Source organism: Curcuma longa, chromosome 16, assembly GCF_044706935.1.
Source record: "Curcuma longa cultivar G26 ecotype Majalengka, Jawa Barat chromosome 16, ITB_CL_G26_1.1, whole genome shotgun sequence".
Lineage (NCBI taxonomy): Eukaryota > Viridiplantae > Streptophyta > Magnoliopsida > Zingiberales > Zingiberaceae > Curcuma > Curcuma longa.
This window is the reverse complement of record NC_133876.1, coordinates 11,735,228-11,754,749: the sequence shown is the minus strand read 5'-3', so window position 1 is coordinate 11,754,749 and position 19,522 is coordinate 11,735,228. Positions and strand designations below refer to the sequence as shown.

General features: G+C 35.7%; 3 protein-coding genes across 3 annotated transcripts; all 3 read left to right on the top strand.

Moving 5' to 3' along the window:
• Nucleotides 1-1,507: 1,507 nt before the first annotated feature.
• On the top strand, nucleotides 1,508-12,745 carry LOC141848129 (uncharacterized). Its single transcript, XM_074736243.1, is given in 13 exon segments — nucleotides 1,508-1,528; nucleotides 1,531-1,667; nucleotides 2,640-2,767; nucleotides 2,928-2,990; nucleotides 6,255-6,376; nucleotides 6,476-6,591; nucleotides 6,682-7,492; nucleotides 8,959-9,675; nucleotides 9,750-9,971; nucleotides 10,090-10,185; nucleotides 10,287-10,481; nucleotides 10,651-10,764; nucleotides 12,212-12,745. Coding segments are annotated over 13 exon segments (3,003 nt in total). The 3' UTR covers nucleotides 12,473-12,745.
• Nucleotides 12,746-14,167: 1,422 nt separating this feature from the next.
• On the top strand, nucleotides 14,168-16,339 carry LOC141848132 (uncharacterized). Its single transcript, XM_074736246.1, has 3 exons — nucleotides 14,168-14,298; nucleotides 14,417-14,505; nucleotides 15,957-16,339. Exons 1-3 carry the CDS (start codon nucleotides 14,260-14,262, stop codon nucleotides 16,108-16,110), a joined length of 282 nt encoding a protein of 93 aa, XP_074592347.1. The 5' UTR covers nucleotides 14,168-14,259; the 3' UTR covers nucleotides 16,111-16,339.
• A 384-nt stretch (nucleotides 16,340-16,723) lies between these two features.
• On the top strand, nucleotides 16,724-17,762 carry LOC141848131 (F-box protein GID2-like). The gene has a single exon (XM_074736245.1). It carries the CDS (start codon nucleotides 16,793-16,795, stop codon nucleotides 17,324-17,326), a length of 534 nt encoding a protein of 177 aa, XP_074592346.1. The 5' UTR covers nucleotides 16,724-16,792; the 3' UTR covers nucleotides 17,327-17,762.
• Nucleotides 17,763-19,522: the final 1,760 nt, after the last annotated feature.

Sequence of the window (19,522 nt, the reverse complement as noted above, 5' to 3'; positions counted from 1 at the left end):
TTAATTGACTTGAGTTCGACCATTAATTGACTGACTCGATTCGAGTGCATTGATTAAGGAATTGCTATGGTTGTACTATGTCTGAGGTGAGAAAGGTGTCTTGTAGCAATGTAAGAAGGATGTGGTATTGTAGTGATATATAGGTCAATAGAGCTTGATTGTCAAAGCATTTTACTTAGAACGCTTTTATAAACTTCAGCAAAGGTGGAATCCATCACCCTAACAGTTCCACACGGTCGGTTGCCCATCTGTGAGAAGGTAAATCAGAAAGCTACAGTTAGTTACTACGGAGGAGGGTATTACCTCGGCTTCGTCGATTCGATCCTTTCCCATTTCAATAAGTCTGTTTCATACTAACTAACTCAACTATGCTCTAGGCTGCTTTTATAAACTTAAACTATGTAAATTGATCAAAAAGTGTGACAATTAACTACAAAATACTTTAAGTCATCGCCTTCAGTGCCACAGTTAGCTGTTTCAAGTCAAAAAGAAAAAGACTAGAGTGGCTAATACATGTGTTTGGCAAAAGGGGCATCCAAGGGATCTCGATGGGTGCATCGAAAGAAAAGGTCTGCTCAAATATTTGGCCTTGTGTAGGAAGAAAAGGTTATATATTCTATTGTGCCGTTGGTACATCTTGACATTTGTCTTTGATCTAGATTTTTAATTTTTTGAATTGATTAATTTTAAAGGTGATTGATTCAATCACATAAATATTTTTGATTGGTTACTAAGATAAAATTAAGAAGTACTCATAACAATTAACCTTTATAATCAATCTATTGTTGTAGAGCGTTATACTACATCTAAATATTAGAATCATGGTTTACTATACAGTCGCTCTACTAGATGGTAATATGATCCACTTAGGTAATCGTATTTCGTACTATTTCTCATAATTTTTCTGCCATATGCATGCTCTAATTGAGAATCGAACTGTGACACTATGGAGAATCCATTAATAATTCTACCATTGTATTGGACGCTAAGGGTATTGATACATCTTGACATGCTACTAGCCTAGTACTTCTAATTTGCGTTAAAATTCTATCCACGAGCAATTATTAAATATCTAGTGTTAATTTTTTTAAGATTTAAAGTTTAAAATTTATAATTTAAGATATGATATTTAATTTAGAGTAAGTGAAAAATAATGGAAAAATTAGATGTTTACGGATTGTTGAAGTGTATAATATATCGGCGGTCCCTGTTGAGTTGATTAGTATAGATAAACTTATTAAAGTAAATAAGTATTGAATCTTAACGAAACTGAGGTAATATCTTTTCCATATTATATATTGATCAATTATAATTTTTTAATTTATTTTTTAATAAATGATGATAAAATTGATCGTGTAAGATTATTGGAACGATGAATTCTATAATATATCGATCGCACTCTCTCCATATTTATATAATGAGCCATGTTGAATATAAGTATGGCCCGGTAACTACATGGGCCTATGAACAATCCGGACGAGACGTTAAGGGGCTAGTAAGTACACTGATGTCGCCTTTGGAAGTAGACTTCTCGTGTTTGCGGATCTGTTGGAGCCCCGGCTGTGGACGGGCATGGCGATTAGGGCTTGTCTAGGGGTCTTCACGCTCCTCCTCCTATCTACGCTCTCGTCGGCGCTTTACGAAGACCAAGTCGGACTGGCAGATTGGTCGGTAGATCCGCCCTCTCGTTATCTTCTCCGTCGTCATCGTTTTCAGCTGCTTTTCCCCCTTTGTTCTTCCAAGTTCTGGATTGCGTCGTAATTATGATTCCCTTTTGCTTACTTGATCGGAACAATTTTGTTTCTTTGAACCAACTGAAACGTGCTATTTAGAAGGTCAGTTATGTTCATCCGGTAATTTTCCTGCTGGACCTTCATCTCTGATTGACTAGTAACGAACTGGAATGGGATCTTTTTATTTTTGAAACTTGGAGATTTCTGTGACCAGAGTGAATATGCATATACTTATCCTGATTAAAGATGACCGAGTCAAATTTTGATGAAAATTTAGTAAGATATTCTTTGTGTCCCTGCATGGTTCTAGATGTATTTACTGTTTGTAAGGTGTTCTATATGGTTTTGGTCGGTGTTGTTTAAATGGAATTGAAGTTAAGGATATTCTTCTTTGATTATTACTACTGGAATTATAATTGCAATATTTTCGTGGTCATTACTTTGTGTTATGAGATTAGGTTCATCAATCCGTTAGGTTATATCCTTTCTGAATATTTGGGAAAGAAAAAGACAGCTCTATTAGTCGAAGAACAGACAGAAATCACTTAACTGTTTTCCCCCACGTGATCTGGTTAGAGTGGTAAGTTTGTATATATTGAAGAAATGAATGTTGGCTGTCGACGGAGAAATTGCAGTAATCCATGTAACATTAAGGGATTTTTGGGTTATTTAAGACCTGACACCCTCCATTTCTTCTCATATCAATTCAAGCATTAGATCATCTGTTGGTGTCTTTTACTAGTAAGTATGATATTCCTTCCAATTATGCTTTCTGTTGCTTGAAGCATTGTAAGTGACAGTAGTGTTAGGCCAAACAATGATTCCTTTATTTGTTGTCACACTTTCAGTAAACTAAATTGCTGATTCTACTTGGAGTAAACTAAGCTGCTTGTTCTAACACTACAGGCATCAGAAGTATATTGGAAAAGTAAAACATGCTGTATTTCACACTCAAAAGACAGGGCGAAAACGTGTTGTAGTATCTACCGAAGAGAATGTTGTTGCATCTCTTGATCTCCGTACAGGCAATATATGTAAGTTGTCTCTCTGTTATGCGTTTTAATTTGTCAAGCACCTTGGTTCTTTTTTGTTTGTGTTGCTGTTACATAGGTATGTAAGTTTGTGTTGTTTGTAACTTATGACAATAATTATTTGTTTTCTCTCATACTAATTACAATTGGTTGAATTTTGCAGTTTGGAGGCATGTTCTTGGAAAAAATGACCATATCGATCAAATTGACATTGCTCTTGGGAAATGTAATCATCTTAACCTATTTGGTGATTTGGAGTTTGATTATTTATGTTTGAATTTTGCACTTTTGATATTGTTGTACTTTTTATTTATTTGTTTTTAAAAGTACCATCATGCTTGCAATCTTTATCCACATGCTTGGCTGTTTTGTACTTTGATATTTTCTTTCCTATTTGAGAAATTTCGGTCTGAGATGCATATGTTCTTGCCACAATCTTGGACTTAAAGTTGGTGGCACCAACCAGGCACACTTTTAGTTAGAATGACAAGTTTTTCCCCCTTGTTTGATTGTCAGCCTTCATCAAATTTGATGACGTTGTAAACTACTATGAGATTCTATTTAAATACTATACACAACACAGAAACTTTGTAATTGGGGCGGTTGGCCCTAATATATCGGGGTGGTCGGCCCTACATATATTGGGGCGGTCGGTCCTAATATATTGGGGCCGTTGACCCTATATATATTGGGGCGGTCGGTCCTACCATATATTGGGGTGGTTGGATAGTCAATTGGATAGTCGTAAATTGCTATGCAATTTCACTCCTCTGCGTAGCAATTTAACTTCTTTGTTATGCAATTTCACTCCTATGCGTAGCAATTTCACTCCTCTGCGTAACAATTTCACTCCTCTGCTATGCAATTTATACTCCTGCTACACGATTGTAGACTAATCCAACGCCATTCACGACCTATAACTAATAAGGATTTTACAAGCATTCCATTGAAAACTGTGTCTAATTATGGTTCTCAAATTCAATCAAATTGCATTTTTTAAGAACTTAGTTCTCTAATAAAATTTCTTCCTATAGATTGATGGAATGTCAGTCCAAAGGTGACTGATGGAATCGTCAACTGTCAATTTCATTTATGTAATTCCTGGCTTTTTGTTCCTTCTATGAGATAACCAAGTGGCAATTTAAGTCCTGGAAGGAATCATGCCTTGTATGTTACATAATTGCACACACCCCAGGAACTCATCCTTGATTATTCAGGATAATTATGTAACATCATTTTTACAAATAGTTTCCATGCACAAATATGCCAGAAACTAATTCATTCTGAATGTAACCCTTGAACAACTATAACCTTTCTTAAAATCATAATCTTGGTTAGAATCCTAATTTATACTAAGTCCAACTAAATTCTAGTCTAATAAACTTTTTTCTTTGACAAAAAGAACAGAGATGGATTCATGCTGGTGTATGGAAACATATATAGTGAAATTTAATTTTATTCAAATATGCTTTCGTTCTGCATGCAATAGATTCTTAATCCCATATACACAGTAAAAATGAAGCCAGGTTATTGTCTGAGGCAAGAAAGAGACCAAACTTTATAGAGACTTAATAGGTTAAATTTTCACAATCATTAATCTTAGTATCCAGATGATGCAAAGGAACCCCTGTTACTCTTTAGACTAAAATTGGGCAAGAAAGAAACTAAACTGGCTCAATTAGTGAACCCTTGGCTGCATTAGCATAAGAAAAGAACAGAAATTATTAGTATAACTACCAAGATTCATTCTATCACCTACAAGTATGATGCATGATTAAAGAACTTTTGAAGCCATATACAGGGAGCATTCTGTGAGTTTGAGGGTGATGCTTCAACAACGAGATGAGGGATTGAGGGTTATAATACGTAAATTTATGTCTTTTCCTTAGCTCAAATTTGACTCATTACAATGCAGTTTAGTTCAGTTTCAACAAAGCCTTGAGAGAGGAAAATTGCTAGTTTATTTATTTATTTTCAAATCTTATGCGGTCAATGTGGTGGGACTGAAATGGAATGTGATATGGTAGACATGCTTATGCTTAGTTTGTGATTGCAATTCCACAATATTTGGTTCATAAAAAAAATGATAAATCCCAGTTAGCCCCATTGACTATCTCTGGGGGTGACCGGCAATATTTGGTTTATCAAGCAACAGGTGGAGGTGGATCATTTGTTTTTTTCAACCATAAATGTAATGACACATTGCAAATTTTCTTTAATAGTGTGTAATCAAGAATATTGTGTACTTCATCATTCTTTACCTAGGCTGAAAAGTAAGGTCTACCTTCTACATGAAGTTCACAAAATTTTCTGCCGTCATTGTCTTTTTAGTATCAATCATATGCGTGTGTTTCTTTTAGTACCCCATCTTGTAACTGTATCAATTTAGCCATCTTTGATCATGTCATGTTAGAACCATTTGTGGCGTAAGCTTTTCTTGACTTGAATGTATCAAATAGCAATCATAGTTGAGACTAATTACTGCAAAATTCCCATGTGACTCAATAGAGAATGTAAGCAAGAGTGCAATACACATTTTGTGGTCTGCTATCCAACCCTGGTTTGCTTATTGTTTGTGAATCTATGATTCCCTTGCTGATATTTAGTCTGGATTGGATATGTTGATTAGGCTGTTAGTAGATTTGGGTTATTTTGGGATCCATTTTTATTACATGACTATTTCAAAGAACATAGGGTGAAGGTATTTTATCTTGTAATTGAGTACCACCATTATTCGAAAGTCGGTTATTATTTCCGGTGATATCTTTTCCATTTTCCATACCTTTTTTTTTTTTTTTTGCTTAAGTCCATGTTTTTTACAACTGAAGGAAACTGTGTTAGAAACACGCAAAGGGAATTATTTCCCAACTTAGCCTTTTCCGCTCTTTGCTTGGGAAAAACAGAGGCAGAGAAGGATGTAGGAAGGGAACTATTTCCCGTACAAGTTTTGACTTTTGTGTAAATCAGGCAGAAAGCTTTTGACAAAAAGATGATGTTTTTCTTGATTTGAAATTATTTTTTTTGTGTTTTCAAATAATTTATTTTTTAAATTAAAGTTTCCTTTCTTCTTTCCTAATGGTGAGAAGGGAAATTTGCATTCTCTCTTTCCTCCTAAGGAAACCAAAGTAGGGAAAATATTTCCTATTTTTTCCCTATGTATCTTTTTCCCACCCTCTTTCTTTCCCTACCCTTGTTGTTTCCTTCCCTTGTAGGAAACACAGCCCTAAACCTTCTTTTCCACCCTTAGAACTAATTCTTGGTGTCATTTTGGTAATTATTTGCCTTGACTGAAACCAACATAAGAAGGATGACCTGTTACTTTTGGTTGGTGCGCTGTTATTGTTAATGCATCAGGAATTTCTTATCCTATCATGGAAAAAGTGAGAATAAAGTAGTTTTCTCATTCTGAATTAATTTTTTATCCACATGAACCATGTAATGGCTGAGTATGAGATATCTATTTAGGATATTCTTGATTTTTGTCTTTCAGACGTTATTACTCTTTCCTCGGGAGGGAGCATATTAAGGGCATGGAACCTTCCTGATGGTCAAATGATATGGGAGGCCAACCTTCAAGAATCGGCAAACACAAAATCTTTCTTGTATCTTCCAGTAAGTAAAGTTATGTGATATCTAGTATCTAATACATCATAACATGAATGATAGACATTCTAGTCTTTTGAAATTGAATTTAGAACAATAAACATGCAGGCGAACATGAATACAGGAAAAGATAATTTGATTCTTGTATTTGGTGGATCTTCAATTTTTGCTGTATCAAGCATCGATGGTCAAATTGTATGGAGAAAAGAATTTTCTGTCAATGAGTATGTGCCTACTTCTAGATCTTTCTTTTTGAATTGCCTACTTTATATATTTATGAAGTTTGATTTGCATTTCTGTGTATATTGTCGCAGCTTAGCAATTCAGCATGTTTCCCGGTCTCAAGATAGCGATAACATTTATGCTTTAGGATTTGTTGGCTCCTCTGAATTTGCTACATATCATATCAGTTACAAAACTGGGGAGGTGCTGCAGCAAATCAGAAATTCTTTTAAAGGTGGTTTTTGTGGTGAAGCATCTCTTGTTTTTGAAGATATGATTGTTGCATTAGATGCAAGCAGATCGGCCTTAATTTCCATAAGCTTCAAAAATGGAATTATTGAATTCCATCAGATGCACTTTGCGGATCTTGTTCCTGAATTTCTTGGAAAGGCTAGATTATTGCCTTCAAATTTCAATGGCATGCTTGCAATCAGTATTTCATCATCAATCATTCTGTTAAGAGTTAAAGGCATTAATCAGCTGGAGGTTGTTGAAAAAACTGACCATCCATCAACCATAATAAGTAATGCTCTCTCTCTATCAAAGGAACAAGAAGCTTTTGCAATGTTGCAGCATGATGGATCTAGAATTAGCTTAAAGGTGAAATTTACTAATGATTTGACAAATGAGATTCTTAAGGAAACCTTACAGTTGGACAGTCACAGGGGAAATGTTAAGAAGGTTTTCATTAATATTTATACTCGAACTGATAGAACTCATGGCTTTCGGGTATTGTTAATTATGGAAGATCACTCATTATTATTGGTACAACAAGGGGAGATTGTCTGGAGTAGGGAAGATGGGCTTGCATCTATTGTTGATTCTACTACATCTGAATTGCCTGTTGAGAAGGAAGGTGTTTCAGTTGCAAGGGTGGAACACAACCTTTTTGAGTGGCTCAAGGTACACTTTTGACATTTGAGAGCCATAGTTTGCTAAACATTGCCACATATCACATTTTCTGTGGAAACTTTCACCATAATTGTGCAACCCCCCCCCCCCCCCCCCCCCCCCCCCCCCCCCCCCCCCCCCTTCCATAATTGCGGATCATCCGCTGTGGTCCGTGGAGTGTGGATTCCCTGGATAAATTGCTGAGTTTTATTATAGCTTTACATTAATACTATTTAAATGTTTTTAGCATGACAAGGGTTGTTCCTGCTATTTGTAGTCAAATAACTTATAATACCTATTTCAGTGTTGCTTTTTGGTTCAGATTATCTTTTATGGTACAATCAATTTTAGTGAGCAATCTAAATAGGGAACAATTAGTTCAGTAAAAAGAAAAAAAGAAACACGACGTTTGGGAGGATACTACCTTACTTGATTTAGTAAAATTAATCTAATAAATTACAGAACCAGTATTTGGTTTGACCTTTCTTCCTCTACACCTCAGACATTTCTTAGCTCAGCTTACTTTGCATTAGAGAAATTTGATAGTACTTTACTTTCTCATATGCTCCTAAGACCTCCCACTGGATCCAACTGATCCTCCATCGAGCAAGTAATGATAGAACTTCACACGCTGACACTGGTATAGTGGAAGGCCATCTGTGCCTGCCTGTGAGAATAGAAAGGTTTTGGAAAATTTAAGGTAATTTTGAACACGTTCTAGAAATTTCAACTGGCAAGACTTTTGAATAGCTATTCAGTTGGTCCAATTTTCTTTTGGTTGGTACTCTTGGCTACTATTTAACTTTGTTAGATACATTAATTCTTAATTATTTTAATGATGTAAAAGGGATGCCTAGCTCACAGAACTGTTTATCTGTGTGAAGATTCGAGATTGATCTTTTTCTAAATCTTGATATGAATGACATGGGCTGAAATATGTTTTTTGAATTCAATTTGCTAAATATGAATTGAATTTACAGATTTTAATAGCTCAACCTTGGATTTTCTATTTTGAAAACAAATCTATGCATGCGCTTTCTACTATGTAACATATCTAGGCAACTGAACTTGTGGTTAACCTACCTGTTATTTGTACAAGTTGATAGTTCCACATGGCACCACATGACATTTTATTGCATCATAGCCATGCCATTCAATGGATTGAACATTATTAACCCTGTTCATTCTTTCAGACCTTTTCGTACAAGTTAAATTCATTAGTATCTGTGCTGGTACAATCTAGATTGGCAACTACTCTACATTTTTTTTCCCTTTTAATTGGCTTGTTTGCTGTGCTATTTGTGCAGATTTATTTAGGCAGATTGAATTCTATTTCTTCCTATTTATATCTTTTGTGGTTTTTAATGCATATATATAGTTGCAAAATAGACCATTTTCAGACTTTCATAATGTGGTCTGTTTAATTATACTTGACTGAAAACTGAATGCATCATCTCTACTTTATTTGCTTGTGAAAGGGTCATTTACTCAAAATCAAAGGTACGCTCATGCTTGCAACTCCTCAAGAGGTGGCTGAAATACAAGCTATTAGGCTAAAGAGTTCTCAGAAAAGTAAGATGACAAGGGATCACAATGGATTTAGAAAGCTAATTATTGTGCTAACTAGAGCTGGGAAAGTTCTGGCATTGCACACTGGAGATGGGCGTGTTGTTTGGTCTGTCTTACTTTCCACCTATCATAGATCTGAAACATGTAGAAATCCTGCTGCTTTAAGTCTATTGCAGTGGCAGATTCCTCATCATCATGCAATGCATGAAAATCCAAGTGTCCTTGTAGCTGGGAGATGTGGGCATAGCTCTGATGCACCTGGTTTCTTCTCAATAATTGATTCTTACACTGGGCAAGTACAGAAGTCTTTAATGCTCGAGCACTCTGTGAGACAGATAATGCCCTTGCCTTTAACAGATTCTACAGAACAACGCCTCCATCTTATAATAGATGTGAACTTAGATGCCCATCTATACCCAAGAACATCTGAATGTTTGAAAATTTTCCACCATGAGATGCCAAATACTTACTGGTATTTGGTTGACAAAGAACAAAACATAATTAAAGGATATTCATTTGAAAGCACTGAAAATGAGTATGTCTTTCGGGCTAACGATTTATGGTCCATTGTCATTCCTTCCGAGTCTGAGAAGATTGTTGCAGCTGCAACAAGGAAAATGAATGAGGTATAACTTGTCCTATCACTTTGACTTTCTTTAGTTGTTTGTGTGCATGCAAATTAATGGACATTTTTTTTCAGATAGTTCATACCCAAGCAAAGGTTACAGCAGATCAGGATGTGATGTACAAATATGTGTCTAAGAATATACTTTTTGTTGCTACCGTCACTCCTAGAGCTGCTGGGTACATTGGTTCTGCAGCACCTGAAGAAGCTTGGTTATTTGCATACCTAATTGATACTGTCAGTGGGCGTATTCTGTACCGTGTATCTCACCATGGAGCACAAGGTCCTGTTCATGCTGTAAGTGATACTATTTTTCAATGGGGATATTTTTTTTCTTTCTCTATTTGCATTCCAAATTATTGATCTTGAGCAACTATATACTTAACACTTGTATTGTTTGGTTCTTCTCTTGGAGGTCATGAGTGAGAATTGGGTTGTCTACCACTACTTCAATCTTAGAGCACACAGATATGAGATGTCAGTTATTGAGATATATGATCAATCCCGTTCAGTATGTCCCCCTTAATTTTTAACATGTTTTACTTCCATTATTTGCTTCTGTTTATGAGAGTGTGTTTTTTCTTTCTTTGCATTTTTCATGTCTCTCATTAGGACAATAGAGATGTTTGGAAGCTTGTATTGGGAAAGCATAATTTGACAGCACCTATTTCATCATACACCAGACCTGATGTGATCGTCAAATCACAGTCGTTTTTTTTCACTCACTCTGTAAAATCCATGGCAGTGACATCCACAGCAAAGGGCATAACATCCAAACAACTTCTCATTGGTACAGTAAGTGATCAGGTTAGTATAATCATCACAACTTCAATTGTCTACGCATCTAGATAGTACTGTTGAACATAAAAATATTCTCAATCATTTTCAAGAATATCTTTGTTAGAATTTTTTTCCCAACATTTTCTTAGGAAACAACATGGTCTCTCAACCAACTTCATTCCTTGCTATATTTCAGGTATTGGCACTTGATAAACGGTTTCTGGATCCCAGGCGTTCTGCCAATCCTACACCGGCAGAGAAGGAAGAGGGGATCATTCCGTTGACTGATTCTTTGCCAATCATTCCTCAGGTTGTTTGTTTGTCAATTCTCTTCTCTAACTTTCTTTTATGCCCTTTTGCCTATTAAATTTTTATGATGATAAGAAACTGAATTCCACATACTAAAACAGTGATGTCTCGGTTGTCATGATTGAATCATCTCATTCATCTACTGACCAGAACTGTCATAAACCTGACATTGGAACTACTTCTAAAGAGAAGTTATGTGAATGATGCTTCCTCATTTCATTTGAGGGTCAACTCACCAACTCGTCTTCCTCTTCAAAGCTAGAAGCAGATACACAACTATGTGTTCTTCCTTGTTATCACCTAGGTATCATCATGCCTCATCTTGTTCTTTGAGACGAGATGCAGCTGGTAGGGTAGCATGCGATGTTTCACTAGTAGACACAACACACGATTGATTCCTATCTTTGTCTTGGAGATATAGCAATGCAGGTGCGAGTGAGATAGATAAGCACTCACTGCATCTTCTCTTCTTCCTTTGCTCTGCCACTTCTTCCTTTTTCTTTCATAGCTATTTCCTTTCTCCCTCTTCACTCTGCCTCTTTTCTTCTTTTTCCTCTAATGATTATTGTTTGCCAACACGACATTGATAATCTATTATAGCACCTAGCTCCTTGTTGTTTCGTTCAGGATCTAAAAACCATGGAACAAGCTTTCAAACTTTGCACTTAATGATTCTTTCGCTGCAATAAGGGTTGAAAGGAATACGTGGAGGGAGACCAAACAAAATATTATTCAACATAGTAAAAAATAACTTTATTTGAATATTAGTTGTAGTACAACCTTGCACTGAGATCAAGAGATGAGAAAATTTATGGTGGATTTCTCCAAACAGTTGGGACAACATAGTTGAATGATGATGATAATGAGACTTTAATAGAGAAAGGAAATATTATTAAGGTTTTGGTTACGTGAAATTGTCTTTTGGGGTATTTAAATTCCTAAATCCAAACTCAAATCTAGTTTTATTATAGAATTTGGAATCTAATTTTTTTGGTTCCCATATCTTGCTGTCTTTTGTATTTTTTTCAAGGGTTTCCAATCTCTAATGAAAATTGTTATTTGTTAATGTGGGTAAACTGTAATGTGTAATCAATATTCAGACCACATCATTATTTTGATCTTCTTTGTCACTGTGCAAATAATAACCATACCATATATGGAATTCTATTTTATTTATACAGTATATACTAATTAATTACCCAACCGGTTCGAGTTGGATTTCTGCGTCTTATTAGTGTGTGTTTTTACATTGCATCTATATGCTTTAAATATGCTTCTGACTGAGTCTCTTACTATGCGACTATCTGGAATTTAACTTTTCATTATTCTACTCATTTTACTTCTTGAATTTGATTGTTACTTGACCTGCATATTAACTGTGTAATATTCAAATAAGATAATTTACAATCTACAAAGCATGGATCATTGATTTGAAGATCGTATTGCAGTCTTATGCGACACATTCTCTTCAAGTGGAAGGCCTGAGAAACATAGTGACCATCCCTGCCAAGTTGGAGTCAACCACACTCGTTTTCTGCTACGGCGTAGATCTCTTCTTCACCAGGATTGCTCCATCAAGAACATACGATTCCCTTACCGAAGACTTCAGCTATGCACTTTTACTCATCACGATCGTCGCGCTAGTTGTCGCCATTTTTGTGACATGGTTCTTGTCTGAGAAAAAGGAGCTCAGAGAGAAGTGGAGGTGAATTGTCTTATAATGATGGGTAACCCTGGTTTTCGACAGAGTTATTTGATTAGTTTTCCTTTTCCTTTGGATTTAAGATAACATTTTAGTTGGAGACGCATGTTTAAATCTTGATGTTACAATGTCTACTTTTTTATATGAGCCACTTAGAATGGCTCTCCAGCAGATTCTTTAATCTAGAAAACATTGAATTTGGTTTTCTGGATTAGTAGTAACATTTTGTGATCTATGAACATTAGTTGAGATATCTCATTTGAACAGGAAGATTGGCTCACTTGTTGATCTTTCGTTGTTTAAAAGTTCATATTTGGTATCAATAAGTTATTTGCTATGCTTGTTTATGGTCAAATGTCGCAAAATCACTGCTTTGTTTGATTGAATAAAATAGGAATGTGTGCATCTGTGAGCAGACATCCATCTGCTCTCAACTTTGTTTATTTTTTTTTTTTTTGGGAAAAAGTAGAATCTGTCATTCAACGATTTTATATGATAGGTTTTTTGATTATTTGTGAAGAGGTAAATCGAAAAGTTGTATTTAGTTACGATGGAGGAGGGTATTATTTTGATTTTGACGAAATTTGATCCTTGTCCACTTTAACAAGTTGTTCCGTCGTAATCAATTTAATTATGCTTTGAAAATAAATCAAATGGTAAGTCTGCTCTTAACCTAGCTCATTCATTCTATAGATCGTTGGCCATCCACATTCTGAAGGTTTGCACCATTTAGTAGATCCGATCACGGTTCAGAATCGACGGTTCGACAGTTCGGAATCGTCGGTTTGACGGTTCATAGCAAGTCGACCCTTAACCTTAATCGTCGAAGACGATTACGGTTCACCGGACCCGGCCCGGTTCGCGACGGTTCGAGATTATTATATTAAAAATTTAAAATTTATTAAAAAAAGATTTGCACTTATTAATTGCCTACATATCCCCTTAAGGTATAGGAGAATCACCACGTAATTTTTTTTACATCATGGCTTTTACATCACTCGCTTATTTTTCATGTTCCTTCCGTTCCCCAATTCGTTCCTTCAGTATCAAATTCTTCGATTTTGTCTTCTGAAAGTTGCGTTCCTTGGATTCTTTTCTCGGTTCGGAGCCGTTGGAACCGCCGATTCCAATAGGAAAATGAAAAAAAAATTAAAATTTTGGATTGGCAAGCCGTTGACCCAGTTAGCCAGGCCGAACCGGAATCGGCCTGGCAGGATGTTGGGCCGGTTCCGGTTCAAGTGGGCTAAACCAGACGGTTCCAAAAATCAGTCGACTGATCGACTACATTAGTCGATTGGGTCTACCATTTACATCATGGCTATTGGGTTAGGTGGTTGCACCATTAACATCATGGCTATTGGGTTCAGGTGGTCGTGTTGTTGGTTTGACTAAATCAAGTACGAAGCTTTTCAAGTTCGGATATGGAGATAAATTTGGTAAAATTTTATCTATTAAAAACTTATTTTGTGTTAATTAATTTTTTTAAATTTTTTTCTTCAATGAAATAATAATATTTTTATATAAAAAATTTGATGAAATTTCTTGTCTTACAATTCTAATAATTAGGCGCCCTTCCGATAAAGTAGTATTTCCAGTTGCTTGCTGACTAGAAACAGCTTATCCAATATACCGCGTCCTATTCCTTTGTGATTCGACGAATTATCCACCGTTGGTTTACCATCCAACGGCCTCAATGAACGCCGGCCTCCCATTTTTTCTTCACGGGTCTCCCGTCTCCTCGTCCCTTACTGGTTCCACTTTCCCTTTCAGTGCGCTCTCGCCTTGCCCGCTTCCATGGCTCCCCCGACCGTGAATCGCTGGGTGAGGCCCGAGGTATGTGATCTTTCCCTTCGCAGATCTTTGCAGGTCGCTCTCCCTTGTGGTTTCTTCTCGTCTCGTCGCTTGCTGCGTTATTTCGTATCGGTGCTGTCGATCTTTTCGTTGTGATCAGGTACTCCCTCTCTTTGCTGCGGTCAGTGTAGCGGTGGGGATCTGCGGATTCCAGCTTGTTCGCAACTTATGCATCAACCCGGAAGTGAGGTACTTTGTAGATCTGAACTTCTAGTCCAGTTTATCTTTATGGAATTGGATTTCCCAACCTTGGATCGACTTAGGGTTAATACTCATGGAGCAATGTAGTTTATGTTGTACAAGCAAAGAAATTCGAGAAAAAAATCGGCATATAAAAAATAATTAGGCCAGATCAATGATTAATTAGGCCGAAAGGGAACTAATACTTGCCAAAAGAAGAATCTTTGTCCCAAAAGAGGAATATATGAATCCAACACAATTGAACAAAAATATTTAGAAATTAAGAAGAAATAGATTGAGAATAATCAGTGTTTTCATAAATACTTGTGTGAAATTCCTGATAAATTTTGGATAGAACTTCTGAGGCATTTATTGCTTGTAGATGAAACTTGGTGGTCATTGATTTCATGCAGGGACATAAAATGAGTAATCTCAGGATTCTCCACAGATAAATAGTTGTGATTTATGCAAATCCTTGCACGGAAGGTTGATTTTAATATAAATTACGAACTAAAAACAATCCATATTAGAAGCTCAAAAGATGAATAGTGCACAATACTGTTAATTCTTGTATTCCCTATTGAATTTTATTGAATTTTTGAAATGTATCATTGCATGTTTCTTCTTCCCATAATTTAGAAAAACTTGCATTCGTTAAGTCGTATGACTAGTAGTTGTTTCGCACTAGTTTCTCCCTGACTAGAGTTAGTTGCTTGTATTCTGTAGCAAGGAAAGGCTGCTTTTAGTTTCTTTTACAATGTTTCCTTAATAGATGTTTTTGTATCGACAGTTCAAGACGTCTCATGAATATCATTTATATTAATGGAAGAACACACATCTGACTTTTTGTATATTTCACTCCTCACAACAAGTTGCTAAATCTCATGTGCTAAAAGATTGCAAGTGTAATGTTAGTTCAAACTAAATGCTTTTATTGGTCAGTTATGTTCTTTAGAGGATTATCTTTCCGATGAAGTTCTATGATGGCAGTTGTTATCCTTCCACAGATCGTTAACCACTTATCTTACTGGATGCAGTATGATGGTGTATTTTGGGGATTTTGGAAGAAATGGGACTTGCTTGTAGTAACATCATGATACACCAAGTGTAGGATTTAACTTGCACCTTAGTTTCTATGACATGTTATAAATCTCTAAAGCATGAATTGTCCTCCGTACATGAATCTAAATCACTCATATAATTCTACGCAGGATGTTGTTATCGATATATAGCAAAATTGCGAATACAGATAAATTGCAGATCACTTTATTGGATTTGTTTGTAATTACAAGTTTGTGTGTTACAAAAGAACATATAAGCCCACCGAATAGAAAGACAAAATCCAACACTAACGTGATAGTCCCGCGTCTAGATGTGAATAGTTAATCTTTCTTGATCTGTTAGTAGCTGATGAGAACATTTTAGTTTGTATTAATGAATGTGCTACTGTTGAACTGCAGGGTTAACAAGGAAGGAAGAACTGCTGGAGTTCTGGAGAACTATGCCGAAGGAGAAAGATACGCTGAGCATGGTCTTCGGAAACTTGTGCGCAACAGGGCCCCCGAGATCATGCCCGGAGTTAACAGTTTCTTCACTAATCCATATGCCAAATGAGGTATGCCAGAGAAAAGCAGCTTGGAATGCCAATAAAACCCTAGTTATGCAAACTTGATGCTTGTTGTTGTCATTGTGGCTTTGAAGACTATGGTTGTGTCATCTGTCTTTCATTACTCGTCCTCAAGCAGTGTATTTTCACATGGTTCTTCAGAACTTCTGGGGTCTTAGCATCAATCTTGTGGTTTTTGATCCTAAGCAAAACAAGACACAAGATTTATATGCCGTCTCATTCGGGCCTACAACGATTGCCGCAGCGATCACCTTGAGGGTACATCGCAGTGCACTCATTGTACCTCCGTGCCCCACACGATGCACTCATTTATAAAAACTGTAATTGGTCACGATCTTCTGCTATACAATTTCACTTCTCAGCAATAGTCATGAATGATATCGGATTAGTCTAGTTGGTTACAAAGGAATTAAATTGCATAGCAGAGGAATTAAATTGTTATATAGGAGAATTAAATTATTTTTTAAATATAATTTAAAAAATGATGATTATAAATTGAAGGACTAATTTGAATAATTCATAATTTTGTCATCTATTGACCTCGTAATTTAACATATATTTGGTATCGAAATGGAAAAGGGCCGAACAGCGCCAATAATATCGCATCCTTGTCAAAAGAACAGTACGATCTGAGAAGGGAAGGCAGAGGAATCGGTCGAGGGAAGGGCGATGAAGAGGTGCGCGATCGACGGATCGGCGGACGGAGGGAAGCAAAAGCGGCTCAGATCGGCCGGAGGAGAGGCGGATCGGGATCTGGCCGTTCCGGTGCCGGAGCTCGGCGAGGACCTGGTGCTCGAGGTGCTCAAGCGGGCGGACGCGCGGACGGTGGGGAGGGCGGCGTGCGTGTGCCGGATCTGGAGGCGTCTCGCGGAGGACGATCGGCTCTGGGAGGCGGTGTGCACCCGCGACTGGGTCAAACGCCCCTACAGCGAGATGCAGCTCCGCTCCGTAGTGCTCGCCCTCGGCGGCTTCCGCCGCCTCCACTCTCTCTACAGCCTCCCTCTCCTAGGGCATCGCCCAGCGGCCGCTTCCCCATCTCTCGCCCTACCTCCAGCGTCGCCCATATCCCGCCGGCCTAATTCGCGAATGGGCAAGGACGAGGTCCAGCTCTCGCTGGCTCTCCTCTCCCTAAACTTCTTCGGAAAGTTAAATTCTAAAAGCAACCGAGGCGGCGGCGGCGGCGGAGGAGGAGAAGGTAGCTGAATTCGCTCTAATCCCCTTCTAAAAATCCGATTTTTATGGCTTTTAGATGCGACGACTGGATCTTTATCAAGTTCCTCTGTGATCTTTATCTAAGTTCTTCTAATTGTTGGGTTTAATCGTTCTTACTCATCTCGCTGTTGTTTTTTCTCAATGTTCAAATATCATAGCCCAAAAACTGGTTGCAAATTGTTGATGAGAATTCCAGGAACGAGGAATCGTTGAGAGAAGATGAAGAGGAAGGGAAACGTGAGGGGGAAAAAAAGGGTTTTTTTCTTCTTTCTTTTATTGGTCGCAGTCGCACTGTTGCAGAGTGGTGGTGGGCAGGGGTTTGCAGCGGCATTGCGTGGTTGGCTTGTAGTGCTTGCTGAAGACAAAGCATGTTGGCACAAACGACAAGCACTTAGCTTGCAAGTCCAATGTGTTTTGGTAAAAAAAAAAAGTGTAAAAATTAAAAAGACTTCTTTATTTTTTGAATGGTCAATATAAGTCTTATTTTATTTTTTATTGTCCATTTCTATAACTAATTATCTAATTATTCTCTATTTTATTATTTTCATTATTATCTCTTTCATATTTTTTAATCTAAATTTTAAATAAGGATGTATTATATTAGTTATGAAATTATAATTATCACACAGTTTTATAGTTACAATTTTATAACTGCTATACAGTTATAATAGTTATGAAATTATAACGGCTATAAGTGAATGTTAAGTAAATTTTAAAAGGTCATAAATTTTATATAAGTGAATGTTAAGTAATTTTAAAAGGTCATAAATTTTATTTCGGATTGAACCACATGACTCATAATATATTAAATCAAAGTTTGTTTATAGATTTACATTTATTATTAGATATAATCCATAATGATTCAGTTTTAGATTTAAAAAGTATTATTTAAAGATTTTTTTTAGAGGATTCGAAAAATTTTAATATTCTTTATTTAAGATTATTTTTCATGTTAGGGCATCTCCAGTGGGAGATATTTATCTGGGTGATTTGGAGAAATATTCCTATGGATAAATATCCCTTATTGTGAGGGGATATTTCAGCGATGATTAGAAATCACCGGGTATAGATTTGTGCCTAATGATTTCTAATTTTTTTAATAATAAAAAATTAAAAATAATAAAATAATGTATAAGTGGGTCCATTGCATGAGGAGATGTTTTGATTGGATCAGTGGGATTCATAAATATTTGGTTTGTGAGATATTTCATTATGAAAGTTGAGATATTTGAGTAATGATATGGAGGCGGGAACCATAAATATTTGATGAAAATATTCCCAATCATTGTGGATGGCCTATTAATTACGATTTCATAACTTTTATAATTATAACAGTTATAAAATCATAGCTACTGTAGCTATCAACAATTGTAATAGTTACAATATCTTAGTTGCTATAATTATAATAGTTATAGTAGCTATGATACCTAACTGTAGTAATTATAGTTTTGTAATTGTTACAACACACATAATCGATTCAAGATTTAGATTGGAGATATAGATGAGATAATAATAGAAATAATACAAAAGAATAGTTGTATCATTTTACATGGGAGAGTGAGTACTCTTTTGATAAAAAATTAAAGTAGAGTATCTTTGACGATTTAGAAAAAAAGGGCACCTTCTTATTTTGTCCAAAAAAAAATCTTTTTAATGTTAAAGGATGCTGAGTAAGTTGGAGCACATTTGGAAAATTTTATTAGGATCTTAAACTAGTTCAGCTTTATGGTATTTAAACTTATTTAATAAAGTAATTGAATCAAGTAAAGTAAAGTTGAATATAAAATAAATCAATTTAGTAAAATAGTTATTCAAATTTGATTTAATATTTTTTTTGAATTTGAACTTATAGTTTAAGCTTAGTTTATTTATACTTATTTGATTGATTAAATTTTTTATAATTCTATACTTTTTGATTGGTTTTTAAATTTGATGATAAAGATTGTTTATTCATTTTAAAACTGTTTTTATTTATTTATCATATTTCATATATATATTTTATAAATTTTATTTATGAATATTATTTATGAATCGTTCATAATTTGTATTTATCAATATTAACATGAATATATACGTGTTAAAATTTATTTATTTAATTTAATGTGTTATTCAAATTTATATATATTAAATGAACATAAATAAATTTTTATTAAATAGAATATTAAATTTATTTATAAATTTTTAATT

Excerpts from the sequence above, each read along its gene's own strand:
- LOC141848132 (XM_074736246.1), top strand. The coding sequence starts at position 14,260 with ATGGCTCCCCCGACCGTGAATCGCTGGGTGAGGCCCGAG. Across the intron at positions 14,299-14,416 it reads ATCGCTGGGTGAGGCCCGAG|GTACTCCCTCTCTTTGCTGC; the intron begins GTATGTGATCTT and ends CGTTGTGATCAG. Across the intron at positions 14,506-15,956 it reads TGCATCAACCCGGAAGTGAG|GGTTAACAAGGAAGGAAGAA; the intron begins GTACTTTGTAGA and ends GTTGAACTGCAG.
- LOC141848131 (XM_074736245.1), top strand. The coding sequence starts at position 16,793 with ATGAAGAGGTGCGCGATCGACGGATCGGCGGACGGAGGGAAGCAAAAG.